General features: G+C 46.8%; 7 protein-coding genes across 7 annotated transcripts in view; 3 read left to right on the forward strand and 4 right to left on the reverse strand.

Moving 5' to 3' along the window:
• Window positions 1–4,207, reverse strand: part of CND03140 (conserved hypothetical protein) — a 5,895-nt gene extending 1,688 nt beyond the window's left edge. Inside the window, exons 1-7 of the mRNA XM_570516.2 lie at window positions 3,950–4,207; window positions 3,736–3,895; window positions 3,309–3,679; window positions 2,421–3,258; window positions 1,902–2,371; window positions 1,802–1,854; window positions 17–1,750 (exon numbers count right to left, since the gene is read on the reverse strand). Of these exons, the coding sequence (XP_570516.1) occupies window positions 17–1,750; window positions 1,802–1,854; window positions 1,902–2,371; window positions 2,421–3,258; window positions 3,309–3,679; window positions 3,736–3,895; window positions 3,950–4,134 (3,811 nt within the window). The 5' untranslated portion in view covers window positions 4,135–4,207. The remainder of the gene's footprint in view (window positions 1–16; window positions 1,751–1,801; window positions 1,855–1,901; window positions 2,372–2,420; window positions 3,259–3,308; window positions 3,680–3,735; window positions 3,896–3,949) is intronic.
• A 141-nt stretch (window positions 4,208–4,348) lies between these two features.
• CND03150 (hypothetical protein) lies at window positions 4,349–5,421 on the forward strand. Its single transcript, XM_570182.2, has 5 exons — window positions 4,349–4,482; window positions 4,542–4,651; window positions 4,718–4,878; window positions 4,933–5,109; window positions 5,163–5,421. Exons 1-5 carry the CDS (start codon window positions 4,411–4,413, stop codon window positions 5,315–5,317), a joined length of 675 nt encoding a protein of 224 aa, XP_570182.1. The 5' UTR covers window positions 4,349–4,410; the 3' UTR covers window positions 5,318–5,421.
• Window positions 4,967–7,222, reverse strand: CND03160 (long-chain fatty acid transporter, putative). The gene is made up of 7 exons (XM_024657020.1): window positions 7,109–7,222; window positions 7,004–7,036; window positions 6,875–6,945; window positions 6,674–6,810; window positions 6,548–6,626; window positions 5,377–6,486; window positions 4,967–5,323 (listed from the first exon to the last, which is right to left on the reverse strand). Exons 1-6 carry the CDS (start codon window positions 7,135–7,137, stop codon window positions 5,459–5,461), a joined length of 1,377 nt encoding a protein of 458 aa, XP_024512746.1. The 5' UTR covers window positions 7,138–7,222; the 3' UTR covers window positions 4,967–5,323; window positions 5,377–5,458.
• A 146-nt stretch (window positions 7,223–7,368) lies between these two features.
• CND03165 (hypothetical protein) lies at window positions 7,369–8,570 on the forward strand. Its single transcript, XM_024658484.1, has 2 exons — window positions 7,369–7,887; window positions 7,954–8,570. Exons 1-2 carry the CDS (start codon window positions 7,601–7,603, stop codon window positions 8,486–8,488), a joined length of 822 nt encoding a protein of 273 aa, XP_024514338.1. The 5' UTR covers window positions 7,369–7,600; the 3' UTR covers window positions 8,489–8,570.
• A 2-nt stretch (window positions 8,571–8,572) lies between these two features.
• Window positions 8,573–12,589, forward strand: CND03170 (expressed protein). Its single transcript, XM_024657021.1, has 11 exons — window positions 8,573–8,800; window positions 8,845–9,109; window positions 9,157–9,358; window positions 9,401–9,563; window positions 9,607–9,844; window positions 9,897–10,052; window positions 10,093–10,425; window positions 10,467–10,621; window positions 10,682–12,046; window positions 12,098–12,256; window positions 12,319–12,589. Exons 1-11 carry the CDS (start codon window positions 8,672–8,674, stop codon window positions 12,376–12,378), a joined length of 3,225 nt encoding a protein of 1,074 aa, XP_024512648.1. The 5' UTR covers window positions 8,573–8,671; the 3' UTR covers window positions 12,379–12,589.
• Window positions 12,098–14,275, reverse strand: CND03180 (hypothetical protein). Its single transcript, XM_024657022.1, has 4 exons — window positions 13,819–14,275; window positions 13,552–13,763; window positions 13,252–13,498; window positions 12,098–13,175 (listed from the first exon to the last, which is right to left on the reverse strand). Coding segments are annotated over exons 1-3 (327 nt in total). The 5' UTR covers window positions 13,821–14,275; the 3' UTR covers window positions 12,098–13,175; window positions 13,252–13,385.
• A 52-nt stretch (window positions 14,276–14,327) lies between these two features.
• The window catches only part of CND03190 (membrane protein, putative), a 5,621-nt gene continuing 4,948 nt past the window's right edge, over window positions 14,328–15,000 (reverse strand). Inside the window, exons 11-12 of the mRNA XM_570514.2 lie at window positions 14,831–15,000; window positions 14,328–14,776 (exon numbers count right to left, since the gene is read on the reverse strand). The exon at window positions 14,831–15,000 is cut by the window's right edge and continues 130 nt beyond it. Coding sequence (XP_570514.1) covers window positions 14,499–14,776; window positions 14,831–15,000 — 448 coding nt within the window. The 3' untranslated portion in view covers window positions 14,328–14,498. The remainder of the gene's footprint in view (window positions 14,777–14,830) is intronic.

The raw sequence follows: 15,000 nt of genomic DNA on the forward strand, positions 1-15,000 counted from the left end.
CGCGCGAAATTCTCACCAGCTAAATGGAAAGTGTTTAATGTCATCTGTGTGGATGGTTCACCGACACCTTGACTAGCTAACAAACCAACAGCTTCTCCGGGCTCCACCAAACTCCTCATATATCGAGCTCTAGCCAGGCCCAAAAACTCTTTCTCTGGAACTCTTTCGCTCGTATAAGGACTAGCTTTGCTCTCTCCCTTCTTCGTGATGTATCCGAGCTTGTTGTCTTCGATGTAGTTGTTCAGCTTCTTGGCATAAGCCTCGGACATGCTACCAATATATCGGGATGGCGAGTATTCGGAAAGAGCAGGAACATGCTTGTGGGGCTTCTTGAGGGCTTTCTTCATGTGAGAAAGGGCCTCGTCAGACACCTTTCCTGCAATGTCTCCTGGTCGAACCTTATTAAGTAAAGAAAGATGGTTGGCGGCTGCGAAATCGAACTTGTTCAGGTGGGTCTGCTTGGTCACATCAAGCGAATCTTCACCATAGAGGAACTGTAATACAGAAGAGTCGCTGTCTCGTACGGTGTGATCGTAATGGACCTTTACACCTTCGAGATGCTTAATCAAACATCGCTGGAGATAACCAGATCGACTAGTCTTGACAGCCGTGTCGATAAGGCCTTCTCGACCAGCCATACAATGAAAGTAGTACTCCTGAGGACGGATACCAGTCAAAAATCGGTTGGCAACATATCCACCCGCCCGGGCGCTGGTGTCAAAGGCCTTGAAGGACGGAAGGGTTTTACCGGAAACCATTGTAGGCACACGACGACCTTCAAGGGCTTGCTGACCCAGCAATGTAGAGATTTGAGAGGCGTTGACCTTGGAGCCCTTGGCACCGGATATTGTCATCATTTGCATGTTGTTGTCGGGGAAAGGTCGGACAAGATGATCGGGCAAAACGTCGTTGTTAATCTTGGAGGTAGTCTTGTTGAAAGCGGATTGCATGACAGCATCAAGACCTGCCATAAGGTGATCATCTCGAAGAATTTCTTCTAATCGTATGGCAAGGTTCTTAGCAGTATCGGGGTCTTCAATCTTGGACCCCTCAGGCAAGCCAACGTACTTCATGGCCGCTATGGCGCCATCACCGGAAGCCTTGTCAAGGATATCCTTTCGGATTTTCTCGCCTTCAGCGGTGAGAATCAAATCATCCATCCTACATGAGAAAGCGTCATGTTGAAGGTACTTTGTCAAAAGACGAGATAAAACGCCCAGCAGCCTGTTGGCAATATATGGACCATACAGCTCATGCACAGAGTGCACAAGACCATACCCGGAAGCACCGTATTGTGACTTGTCGAGAACACCGCAGACTAGATGACCGTCAAGGAAGATGACATTCTCCTCACTCATCGCAGGATCAGAAGAGTCGTCTCTTCTCCAAAGCTTGTTTTGCACCTTGTTCCTTGAAGTGAGGTTAAGACCCTTAGCATTGGAAGGAGTAAGGTTGGTGAGAATAGTAGACATGATCTGTTTACCGGTCCAAAGGGGCTTGGGCTTGAAGATGGCGGGAGGAAGGGTGATTATGCGAGATCGACCAGTGTAGTTGTTTTCGGTACGAAGGGCACCATAAATGAGCTGGAAATATTGCTCTCGTGTGAAAAAGGAAGATTTGTTGCACATCCATACACCAGCCACGACGTGGTCTTGAATAAGACCTCGAAGAGGACCACCAGATGTGGGAACCAAGTATTGATTATCGGTATTGGCGATCATCTGAGCTTCAGCTCTAGCGACTTCGTTTTCTGAATAAGGTTGTCAGTAATGGCATATCATTTAAGGAAAAGGAAACTTACGAGGGAAGTGAATGTTCATCTCGTCGCCATCAAAATCCGCATTGTACGAATTACTAAATCAAGGTCAGATAGAGTCACTCAAAAATGCTGTTAACCTTACCAGTTGGCATAGTGCATTCTGATCGTTTTCTCTCCCAACAGGACTTTGACGCGATGGCACATCATTGAAGGCTTGTGCAGAGTTGGTTGTCGGTTGAGAATGACGATGTCACCGTCCCTGATATGCCTGTACACCTTTTTGTTCTTAGCAGCTGGGCCAATACTGGCGGCTCCAATGTTGTCTTCGCTCCCTTGAGGCGTCAACAGCTGGTTAGCGAGAGAAATTCTTTGGTCGAGAGTCAATTTATCGAGAGAAATCTGGGTACCATCCTCGTTCTGAACAAGGGCTGCACCAGGATGAATTTTAGGACCATTGATTACAAGTTGACGGAGTTCAGCGACATTCTGTTGAGTAACAGGTTCGGGATACGTGAGCTTCTTTGCGAAGACAGGAGGGATACCGATTTCGTTGGTTTCGATATTGATGTCGGGAGATATGACAGATCGGGCGGCATAGTTGACTCGCTTGCCCTGCATGATGTTAATACGATACTCATTTGAAACAGGTGGAATCACTTACCATCATATGTTTCCTGAACAAACCCTCCTTCTTCTCCAAAAGCTGCTTGACACCAGGTGGTGGCAACTTACCCTGCCTCATGACTGCCGGATTTTTAGTGCTGTCAACAAAACTGTTAACATCGTGCTGGAGCTTGATTAAAGCCTCAAGCAAGAGCTCAAACGTCCGCCCGCCTTGGGCTTTAGCTACGGCATCAAGGACATGCTCGCCTCGCTCCGCCTTAGCTTGATTGATCAGATCTTGATTGAGCTTTTGAATTCGTTGACAGGTACTCAAAACCGCCGTGAGAAGAGAGTTCTGGCTGTTCTCAAAAAGTTCGTCACCCATTCTGGCAGCAGGTCGGAAACGAGTAGGAGTGACCGGGACCACTTCCATGAAAAACATGTCTGCAAGAGGGGGAGGGGCAACGGAGGAAAGGGCTGCCGGGTTGCCATGTCTGCCATAGATCAAGCGACAAATTCTGGGCTCCTTATCAAAAAGAAGACGAAGATGGGCACGGACTTCCGCAGGAGACATGACACGCTCGTGACGACCTCGAGTACCCTTGACTTGACCACTTGCAGTTTTGGCCACTGTTTGCCCAACGTCTTGCTCCTCTTCTTCTTCTTCATCCAAGGACTCGCCTTCTCCTTCAGAAACGCTGGACTTGTCGCTGTCCATTTCGATACCTTCGTCGATATCACCCTCCGAACGTCGTTGCTTGGATGAATATTTGCCAGAAGCAGCCAAGACATCGGGGCGACGAAGATTGGACAATTTATTGGCGAGTTTTTGCTTTGGAGTGAGATCGTACTCAATGATTTTAATGGCCTTTTCTTTACGGAAGGTGTTACCATAACTTATGATGTGTCAGCGAACAATGACATGATCAGAAAGCGTCCAACTTACGCGGTACATCGAGTACACCTGTTCCAGATCTTTTTCCCGAATTCGTGCAGCAACTTTTTCCGTTCTTCAAAGACGAGGCCGTCTTTGTAACCGTCCTCCACTTTGCTGTCGCTGCCTCCTGCATTTTGCTTGGCCAGTTTGAGATGATGATAAACGTAAGCCTCGATTCTAACCATGAACTCGGCTGCGGATTCAATGGTCTGAGGAGCCGGGGCATCCATATCAACGTCACCTTCCGCATCCTCGTCTTCATCGGTATCCCTGTGGCGCGAAGATTTTCCAATAGCGTTGTCGAAAAGAGCAGCGACTTCGTGTGACTCCGTCAGGAGGCCGGCGTCCAAGAGACGGAGACGAGCAACGTAGGAAGTGGCCTAACTTACATGAGCCCTGAACTGTGAAGGGAGTATGTACGAAGAGTTGGACTTACGACAATCTCGGGCATTTTAAAATGATGGCAGTAGAGACACACGCCACGCAACAAGTGATAGCACTGGTTCATAAATAACGGGTGATATACTGGCGTGGGGAGCTCAATGTGGCCAAAATGACCGGGACAGGCAAAGTATGAAAGGTGACATGTTTCACACCTACGAGACGATAAATGAGCAAAAAATGATGCAGTACAGTTCAGACAAACTCACAGGTCTCTAGAGCCCATGGGGCCAAGTTTGGGGTCATACAGACCACCTCTGGTAGGGAGATTGAGGTTGTCAAGCAAGATAGGGTTGTCAACCTTTTTGACCGAGATGGCTTTGATGTCATCTGCGGAGAGGAAGGAAAAAGAGAGGGAGGATACTTCGGAATGAATTGAGTGCGAGATGTCCATGGTGTATAGTGTGCGACGAGCGAGTAAGATGAAGGGGCCCGTCGCTTTTTGGAGAAGGATATAGATATTCAAGGATACGTTCGTTGCAGTACAAGTTCGGGCAGAGACAAGGCAAGACAAACTTTTGCACCCGGCCGCATATTATGTAATGCAATGTACTGTTTACATAATACATCACTGTTATGTCCGTCTCGCACGAATCACCGAGTTCACCGTGGACCTTCGCCCTGCCCACAAGCACCAGCTGCCAGTTCTAAAACCCACACTCACAGTAGAATGGTCCGGTCAACTACAATCTTCAGGGTTCACGACGCTCTCCCTCTCGCAGCTAGTGTAGACGACGAATCAGTCAGTCCTCCCTCGTGTCCACATCGTACCTCTGCTTCTTCTGACTTGGCTGCCATTAGACCGAGAAAGCTTTGACGGAATACAAGCAGCAATCAAAGCTTATATTCAGACGTCTCAATGCAAACTCTGAGCCTGCTTGCTCCATTGAATCTGGTGCTTACACCCTTCAGTGCGTGTGTTTCCTTACAGCATCATCCCATCTCGCATAGTGCCTCATCTCATAAGTACCTATTAGCTACCTCATAGTCGACAAGGTTATTTATATGTGTATATGCGACAACTCCTATCCGAGAAAGCTGGCCTTTTCATACCTTGATGAGCTGTCAAAAGAATTCCAGCGCAGCTATGGGGATAAGATCGACGGGGCAACTAGACCGTATGCGTTTATGGGCTTCGGTGGGTTTCTCATCCAAATAATCTCACATGACCTAACCAACACCTTTTTTGTAGATACATTCATTGGCAAGACAACCAGGCTGTACCGCGATTCACGCTCCCTTACTCAAGGGGGAGGCCCTGCCGCACCTAATTCGCGACTTGACCAACTCAATGAAAACCTCAAGGATGTGACTCAAATCATGACTAAGAATATGGAGGATTTGCTTTGGAGAGGAGACAGCCTTGATCGTGAGTCATTCTTGCCATACCGGGCCATATTTATTCCTAACAGCTGTATGCAGGGATGTCACAGCTCTCCACCTCCCTGCGATCAGAGTCAGCCAAGTACCGCAAAGCGGCCCGAAACATTAATCTTGAAGCACTCATTCGTAAATGGGCGCCAATAGGGGGAATTGCCTTTTTCATCATCTTGTTCATATGGTGGCGGTTCTTCTGATCATTCCTGGCGAATTATAACAATCAAAGCAATACGATGCGAGCAGGGAGGCTACTTACAACATTCCATGTAATACATAGACCAATGACATATCGTGACTTCGCCTCCTCTTACAACACGGGTAATTTCATGAATATTCGATCATTGCTCGGTAAGGAATCTCCTCAACCTTTCTTTGTATTTCAAAATCATCCACCGCGCCCGGCCCCAGCCTCCATTCAACACCATAATAACTATGAGCGTGACCATCATTCCTATTCCAACATCCATCAGGGCACGTCTCAACGTTTTCACTAGAAACCATAAAACCCTCATTGAAATAGATTTCTTTTTTGCGTTAACCTTGGTAACCGTTGTCACCCCTGTTCTACCCCACATTTCCTTGGCTTGATCATTCTCACAGTTATCAAGCTCCTCGCTCTCATGTCCCTCCCAAGAAAACCAGCTCTTTCTCCTTTCATCCCTCCTCAAAATGAGGGCTTGAGTTCTCTCCAAAGTGGAGAGCCTCTCATGCAGCGCTGTCAACGAAGTCTGGATTTGCTGCAAAGTATACGGAATGTTGGTTGCTTGAGAGTTGGAGAAAGTAGAAGTCGATCCCGGGCGACGAGAATACATAGGTGTTGGTTGATTGAGACCCAGAAAAGGAGAGCTTATGGTTTCCGGGGTGCCTAAGAAATCTCTGCTGCCCACAGTTGGATGGGGCAAGGGACTTGCTAATCGAGCCGAGGCTTGGGAATCGCGTCGTTGTCGCCTTGGGGAGTGAACCGAACCGGATTTACCGGATACGGCCTCTCTCTCTATACCTGTAATCCTATCTAGCGGCATTGCAGCATGTATCTGGCTTTCACTCGTTAGATTCTGTGCGCTTGATGGCCTTTGATCCCTCATGTTCCCATCTCTACCTGTTCTACCGACGGCATCAAGTACTTCATTCCTCTGTTCTTGCATAGAAGACAATGAAGGCGGATTGCGTGAATGGTGAGATGAGGGAGGTATAAAATTGGGCGCATCGTCTGGCGGCGGTAGTGATGGGGTTAAAGGAGATATGTCGTGTGGGGGAACAATTGGCGAGTTACTGGACTGAGGAAGTAGGGCGGGAGAAGCCTGAGAGGAGTGATATGAGGAGGCAGATGATGCGGGTGACGCAGGGCATGATGGAATATGCAGAGCTGCTGGCACCATCATGTCTGAGCATATTTGCCAGCATTCACCTGTGGGAAAACAACTCACGGTATTCATACCCGCTCTCGTGCTCCAGGATCTGCAAGTATCTTTGAACATCTTTAGCATCGGCACATTTCCTTAAAATCTACTTGGATCAGTGATGCTCGTTTGGCGAGAGCAAGCATTACCAACTTTGACAAGGGCACTGACATAAAGCCTTTTTGCCTGAGGCTTATCGATCCCCTTCTGCCTGTTCCATGCATCCCATTTTGCTTTGCCTAAAAGATCAAGCATACCAGGGCGGGGGACTGCAACATCACCTTCGATAGCTGGCACGTGTACTATGAGTCAGCATACACATAGAGAGGTTCAAGAGAAGTATGTTCAGCGCACCTTGCTTGTAAAGTGAGTATAGCCATAGCTTGTCTTCGTAGGTTGTCTGTATGGTGCCACCCTTCGGGAGACTATAAAGATATGTTAGGCTGACAGCATAAGATCAAGCAGCGTTTTCAAAACACGGACCTCTGTACTATGTCCACAGCGCGATTGAACTGCCTGCAAGCCATGATATCATGGATATCTTAGTTGATGTGTCTGATAAGGAGGAAAACAAGGATTGCGGCTTACGCGTCGAGGCCTGCAGTGGCGCTATCCATGGTCTGCCTGGTCGACTGGCTTTAGATTATAGGACACTAAGTTTATCAGAGGAATGATATATTTGCAGGGTTGTATCAGGCATGCAGTGCTATAGCAGGTTGTAAGTCCTATACGACGACAGAAGATGTCATACGAGAACATCATCCTGAGCCGCGCCGGCCGCCGGCCTGTAAAGCAAATGAGATCGCATACATGGTCATTATGTGGTGCAACACACTTCTACTTTGTATGGCTTCCACTTGACTATTTGTGAATACAACAACGTCAAATAGTCCAGACTAAAAGCGCCACTTATTAAACCCAACGTACAAATAGGACTTACGCCTCACGACTGCAGTAATCAAGGAGTACGATACATCACTTCTCGCCTAGATCACTTCCTACAGAAAGCCGCATCTAGTGTCTTTGGCTTTCTCTGTCCAAAACATCGTACACCGACATGTCCGTGCAGTCCCTAATAATATGATTACCCCGGAAGATAACATCTCCACTGAATTGGAGTTGATCTCTGCTTCACTTCTTCCTGCTGAATCATTGCATTGTCTATCGGCTACTGGTCTATATCCACAGGAGTTTGATATAACCAACTCGGATAGTGGTCGATCCATGCATGTTGAGATACATGAAGATTATCCAAAAAAGGGAAGTGTTAAAGTGGAAATGAAAGGAAACAGTATGGGGAGAGACGAGGCGCTAGGGTTGAAAAAGTGGGTCGATGAAAAGATGCTTGATTGGGACGATGCTCAGGAGTAAGTGTTTTCGTTCCTATGCCCTCTGAATAGCAGGAACAAATTATTCATTCTGGCTGGCTTCAGGTATCCGCTTTATCAAATCCTTACAACCCAATTTCTTTCATTGCTCACTCCCTCGGCAATGTCGCCTTCTCTCTCACCTTCCACCCCTTCCGAAACAATTACGTCCTCCATTCCTTATCATGCCTTATTAGTTTCGCACCACTTGCTTTCCACCACCAAGCGCAAAAATATCGTCTCTCTTTCCTCGACATTGTCACTCATTGGCTTCTCCAAAATTGGGCACCCAGGCGTCATGTATGCTATAGGGGATGAGGCTGATCTGATGGAATGGATACGAGAAATCAAATCATGGAATTGGCTCGCATTGCGGGTGAAGATGGGCCCCGAGCCCATTCCGGAGGAGAAAGAGCAAGAGGCGGAGAGGAGAGGAAGAGAAGAGGGCGCACGTGGAGGAAGGGGTCGGGGTGAGTGGGTGGAAGTGGAAAAGGTAGGGGATGCGCTGAGCTGGCTGCGAGAGAGGGGCGGGGAAAAGAGGGCGAGGATATTGACTGACGTCGGCGTCGGTGGCGGAACTCGGCCAAAGGAGGGTACATAGCTGACTGGACCGAATGCAAGTAGGAAGGAAAGAAACAAGGCAGGAAGGAAGGAAGCAGCTAACGCACAGACCCCTCGAGCGATCTTGTCGTTGTCCTCCCATCCATTTCTCTTTCTCCCACTTTCTTCTTCTCCAGGTCTCACTTGCTTTCTAATCATTCGCACTTTCGCACTTTTACTTACGATGCCCTCTACTGATATTCAGCTGACGCCTCCGGAAATACGACAGAGCATCTACCACAGAGCCATCATAGATCTTCGCCACACCGTCGGCGTAGAATATGTGGCTTGGATGGAAGATACCGCAGCTCGGGTGCGTCTCGTTATCTCCACTTCCTGGCTCAACTTGTTTTTCAGGTGTTTGATCAATTCGCTCTCTTAGATACGACAATCTTCCCTGAGACCTTTGGTCCCCGCGATGAAGACCCTTTCATTCGTTTTGGGGAATGGCTTAATGCTTCTTCACAGAACAAGTACCATGTCCACGATCATTTTGAGACTCGTAAACAGTCTTTGGAAGCAGATAAGAGGATGAAAGACCGCTTGCGGCAGGAAGTAGTTAGTAGGCATAAAGAAGCCAGAGCCAAGGGGCCAGCAGAAAGGATGACATTACGCGCAGTAGGTAAGAGTTTATTTTTGTTCTACTTTCAAATCATTGATTCAATGCAGACCAGCCATTTCCTTCTTATCTTCATTCCCAGGATGTACTTATGACTGCCACGGCAATGCGCGAGACACCTTCTTTCGATCAAGGAGGCAATGTCGGTCCTAAAGAATATGCTGATCTCGGTGAAGAAGGTGCTTTTCGTTTCCTAGTCAACCTTAAAAACCCAATGCCAAAAGAGAGGAAGATAGAGGAAGCAGACGCTTTGTACGTTACAGCGCATCTGTCGACTTAGCTGATAACCGTTAGACATTTGCACCTAAACTTTGCAAAAAAAGATTTGAAAAAAGCCGCTGATATGGTGAGGACATTGGAGTACAAGCTGCAAAATCCCTTGAGAGGTGCCGATGGAACATCACTTCAAAGTGCTATATGGGATAAATGGGAAAAGGATACCAAAGCGAAGTTCCAGGTAAGGGAGGACGTAATAATGAGTCAAGCTCATGTGCTACCAGCATTTGCCTGAACCTCTTTCTCCCAAGCTTTTTCCACGTTGTCTCACCAACCCAGGTCCTAACCAGCTGCACACATTTAAAGACATCGAGCAACTGGTAGCACCAACGGACGCCAGTGGCCTCAAACTTCCCATACCTACAGGTGCCATCACCCAAGGCTCGAATCGAGGGTGGGCCATGGAAGACAGTAACGATTTTGTGGAAGAGGCATTAAGCTTGAAAAACCTGGACGACTTCGGTTGGTATTTAACGCGTGTTCTGCTAGTCTTGGGCTCATTTGTTGTAAAAAGATGGTGTCCCTTTCCCACCTCTGACACCTAACAGTGTCAATAAGTATTCTCGTATACGAGCTTCTGTATCGCAGAGATATAATCAGTTACCAATGTCACCTCCTGCAACGGTCGAGCGAAAATCAAAAATGCCTTGGGACCAAGATCCTCGTTTGGGTAAGTCTAACCTTCAGATAAATTCTAATGTCCTCTCCAGAGCTGCCTTTCATGCCTGCTAGGGTAAATTCTCCCTACATGAACTCGGGTAGTATCAATGATCTTTTCACACCGGTGGAGAATCCGTCCCCGCCAACACAAGTCCGCTCTTTCGAAGTTAGATCAGAGGCTGCTGTCCAAAGCTGCTCATTCAAAGACGACGATGAAGATGTGGATAGACCCTTTGAGGCTCGTATCTTCTATGATTTACTTGCGAATGAGGATACACAAGTTCGCATGAATGGAAACGGTAGCCACGGAAAAGCTGAAGAAGAAGCTCTGGCTTATGCCATGGAAGAGCAGCTGGACACTTCTAAAACCAGTCACATGCGAGGTGAGCTAAGCTTGACTGGGCTTCAGCTGACTGGCAAATAGTATTAAATATAAAGTATGAAGCTTACGGTGACCCTTCGAATGACTTGCCGAAGTCCTTTTGTGAGCTACTGGAAAGCTCACGAAACAAGGGACTGGAGGCGGACAAACAGATGTTCATAAAGTACCCTGGGTTAAACACGGCTTTGGCTAGCGAGGTAAATCAAATCACCTCAGTCTGCAACCCGTGTTGCTAACCCAAACACCCCCCACATTAGCTCCATTGGAGCCCCTTTTCAACGACTAATGACGCTGCGCTCATTGAAAATGGAGCAAAAGTCCCTCCTATGGGAAATGATTTACCTCAAAGCTTAACCTTTCCACCTGCTGATTTGCTTCCCCAGACCATACCTCACCCAAGCGAAACGAGTCTGCGAAAATTGGTTGAACGTTCACCCAAGAGTATGACGCCGGCAAGGCCAAGATGGTTGACCATTCAAGATGTGGACAAATTACAGGAGCCTGCCGGGGATGTCAAATCAGGCGAGTCGCTCCTGGCGCCCTCACTGGCACTTACCTCAACTCCACGGAAAAAAAGGAAGGAAGTTCCACAAAGGGATCCCGATGAAGTGGATGAATTGTTTGAAGATGGCTCGAATTTACCACAAAAGCCAACAGCTGCTAATGATAGCCCGGAAAAAGCAATGAGGGTGAATTTGCGCAAGAAAACAAAGATGAAGGATGTCCTTCAGTCTAATAATCAGGAGGCAACGTTGAATGATATCATTGATATCATAACTTCAAGGGGGGGAACTCGTGGCCAAGCAGTGATCAGAAACATTCAAGGGACATCTTCGACACTGCTCGACGCGATACCCCGAGACGACAAGTACGACCTGTCGACTATCAAAGGCTTTTTGCATCTTCAAAAACTAGATCATCTACTCACAGAGGAGCAAGAACCCACCTATAAATTCCCTTCAAACCAGAGCCTCTCACCGATATTCGAGGAAAAGGAGCCGATGGATTGGAGATTAGATCCTCTCTTAACCAATCCTGAATGGTTTATCCAGACAAGCGCAGCGCAAACACAATCATTCGAGACGCCCATGCCCATAATGGCGGCTGTGAGCCTTTTCCAAAACCGACCCCTCATCCGAATGCTTGAATCCAGAGGTTTTTGCTTGCTTGACAGTTTTCCGTCATTACAAGGAGCTGACCTTGTGATATCTCCTACCATTGCTCTTGTTTTCAGACCTCTATCTTCATTACCTGATATTCATGTCGGACTCCTCGAAGAGCTCAAACTTGTGGCCACATATTACCAGCGGGTAATTTTGGTGTTTGAAACAATCTCGTATGCTGCCTCAGAACGATACGCAGTAGCAAGTAACAATTTTAACCCACTCGGGACAGCCGTAATTCATGCCTTGGGATCTCTCAGCAGGGGTAAAAAGGCTGCCTGGAGTATGAACGATATCATCGGTGAGCTGGATATTGTGTTTGCGTACAAAGGGGCAGGAGAGATAGCCGATAGTGTGTCAAAAGTTTTGCGAGAAGACGAGGAACGGCTCAGAGAGAATATGGGAGAAGAGGGTTATTTGCAATATAAAGGACGGGAATGGATTGGCCACGAGCCTATCGTAAGTGAAGAGCCGACACTGTGTTTTGCATTTTGACTGAACGAAATATAGGTAGAACATGAAAATACTATGGTGGAAATGTTTGGTATTAACACATTCGGCGCGCGATACGCTCTCGCCGCCTATGGTGGTGCAGAAAGGCTAGCTTATGAGATGACTGAAGACGAGCGTATGGAGCAACTAGGACCCATATGGGGTCAAATTACTACTGTACGTAGTCAAAAGTTCGCTATATCCGACCCGTCGGTTGAAATCTGATTACAAGTTACCAGGCTAGATTCAACGATATATTGAGAGAAATGCTAGACGGCTCAAAGGACGTCGACTTCTGATAAATATTGATCAAAATGATCAGAGATTTGAGGGTGACACGCAGGCCATGTTGAATTTGCTTCCAAGCAACCATCTCATGTATATTTGAGAAGTCTGTCATGAATTACTATATATTATGACCGCACCAAAGCTGTCGATGAACCATGAGGCATAAAATTTCAACTACATATTTGGACACTGCTATTAGATCTTCTTATATATAAAGATGCGTATGAAAAATCTTGGCTGTATACCCACAATTATCACTTTCCATTGTCCATTTGATTGCAATGACCAGTTATATCATAGCAGCCTACTGGTGTTACAACATTGTCTCTTCCTTCACCCCATACCCCCGCCTTCACCAGTTTCAGTCGGATGACTAATATTCTTCCCTCTAAGAGCCTCCAATAACTTTGTCGTTCTCTTGAATCTACTTTCGTCAAAAGCGATTATGTCGCTTCTTTCTCCCGCTTCGCATCTTTCCGCTTCCGACCACTTCTTTTCCGAGCCCCTGGGCAATTGAAAGATACCACCAACAAGACGCCGTGTAGACTCCCTTTCTTTCTTCCTTAGTCTCCTTTTCACGATGAGTTGACTTAACCACAAAAGTAATGCGGCTCCCATGATCGAAGAGAAAATGACGACAAAGTACATAGCACCATTCCATTTTACATGATATGTTCCTTGAGAGAGCGCGGAAAGCTGAGCTGAAGAACTTTGAGCAGCCACTGCTGTCGTCGTATCATCAAAAGATGGTGAAGGCTCAATGGTTGCCTTGGCAATAGTTATAGCAAAGGAGTCGGAGGTAGTGACACTATTTGATTTTGCGGTGTTATCACTGAACAACAATGCTACGCCAGAAAGGCTTTTCAGCGTGAGATGTATCTTACCTGATATGATTATAGACAGACTCTTCAATGATCGCATAGTCAAAGGCAAAACTTTGTTGATTACCAATGTTTATAAAAGTGAGATTATGAGTGTATCCGTTTTGTAGGTTGGTGGCATTATAAAGGAGATTATGCTAATCAACGTTATCCTGCTGAGCAGTGTATGAGCCCATTGCTTCACCATCGAGTACAGCAGTGAATTTCCCCTGGTTAGGGCCGGCGAGACCGAATGCCGAAATGGAGGTTCCTGCGGGGCTATTCAGCCTTCGGCGAAAGCTTCATTAGTTCAAAATTACAAACCGTTGAAGTATATTGAAGTCCAGCTTCCTAATGTGGTCGTCCAGCTGATTGAATTATTCCAAAAAATTTCTAGAAGAGGTCGCATACTATCCACCTCAGTCTGGTTGATATATTCATCTGAGCCATTGACTCGGAGCATATTCCATCCAGGCGAGAGGGAGAGGGCTGGGGTTGACCACTGTGAGTCATCAACGGTGTAATATCTCGGAGACCTGCGAATGTTGAGTTAACTTGATTGTAAGCACTACCCGTGAGTGAAAGACCCACATGTCGATGGTTAAAGTTAATAGCGCTAATGTATACGGATTGGCCAAATCCCTGTCGCACCAATAGTGATCATAAAGCCCCAATAACAATGTCGCCTTACAAAGATGAGGATGAAGGATGGGGTTATATAAATTTCAACTACCTCGTCCGGCTCTTATCCATGGACAGCCAAGAAAGGGCCTTTTGTTCCTATTATGTATTGGAGGAGCACCACAGGAGGCGAGATTAAATTTGATTTGTGTAAAGAGGGTTCTGTCTGCCTTTGACCAAGCGTATTTCGTTTGTCCGTCCGATGATTAGCAATAAGTCCTTCAGCCATCACGTACGACGGACCACTACTTGCCAGCGTCCGCTGTGTACATGTCAAGTGTATTAGTGGGCAGTAGGAAATACGCAGTCCTTTGCAACAAAGGCATCAACTTATCAGTTGAAGGCGTTCCCTCTGTCCTTTGGATGGGAATAGAAAAGGAGCCAAAAGGCTGCCATACTTGTTCTGTGGTTTCCCTGCGACAGAAGTCTTGAATATATAGACGGAATACGTGGTTTACATATCACTTGAACGGGTCGTAGTATCTTCATTCGTCGATTATGCGCTCCAAACGTAAGATATGAAACCTGAGAATACATGGCTTACAATGGCCAGTCGGCGTTGACAAACACATCTAATCCGTTTCTATCGCTTAAATTCCTGTTGATGGCGGCAATCTATAATCTCTTCTCTTTCCTCTGCGACCCTTCCACCTTTTGGCAAAAACAATCATTCTGGAGATCGGCCGTTCGGCAAATCTCTCAAATGCAAAGCTCGCCAAGATGTTGACAGCTGCAACAGCAAGCAATTGTAATCTGAAGGTGAACTTCAAGTCGGTGATATCGAGAATGGCAGCAATTGATGCGGCAGGTGAAAGAAGAATATAGGCACTGAAGGATGTAAGCACAGTGAGGCAAATTACGAGGGAAGCTGACAAGTGCAATTCAGCTTTTTAAGTCTTCGTCATTACGTATTGAAACTCACGATTGGTATATAGAGGTTTGCGATACGGCGGTCCAACACTGAATACTCCAGCCACAAGGATGTACTGGAAACAAGAAACGAGGAAAAGTGCAGAATTCTCGAAGTTGAACGTTTCCAGTTTATCCACGTCGGTATCAGGCTTTGTATACCACGGCTGTTTTCGTACCCAG

The sequence above is a fragment of the Cryptococcus neoformans genome (genome assembly GCF_000091045.1).
Source record: "Cryptococcus neoformans var. neoformans JEC21 chromosome 4 sequence".
NCBI lineage: Eukaryota > Fungi > Basidiomycota > Tremellomycetes > Tremellales > Cryptococcaceae > Cryptococcus > Cryptococcus deneoformans.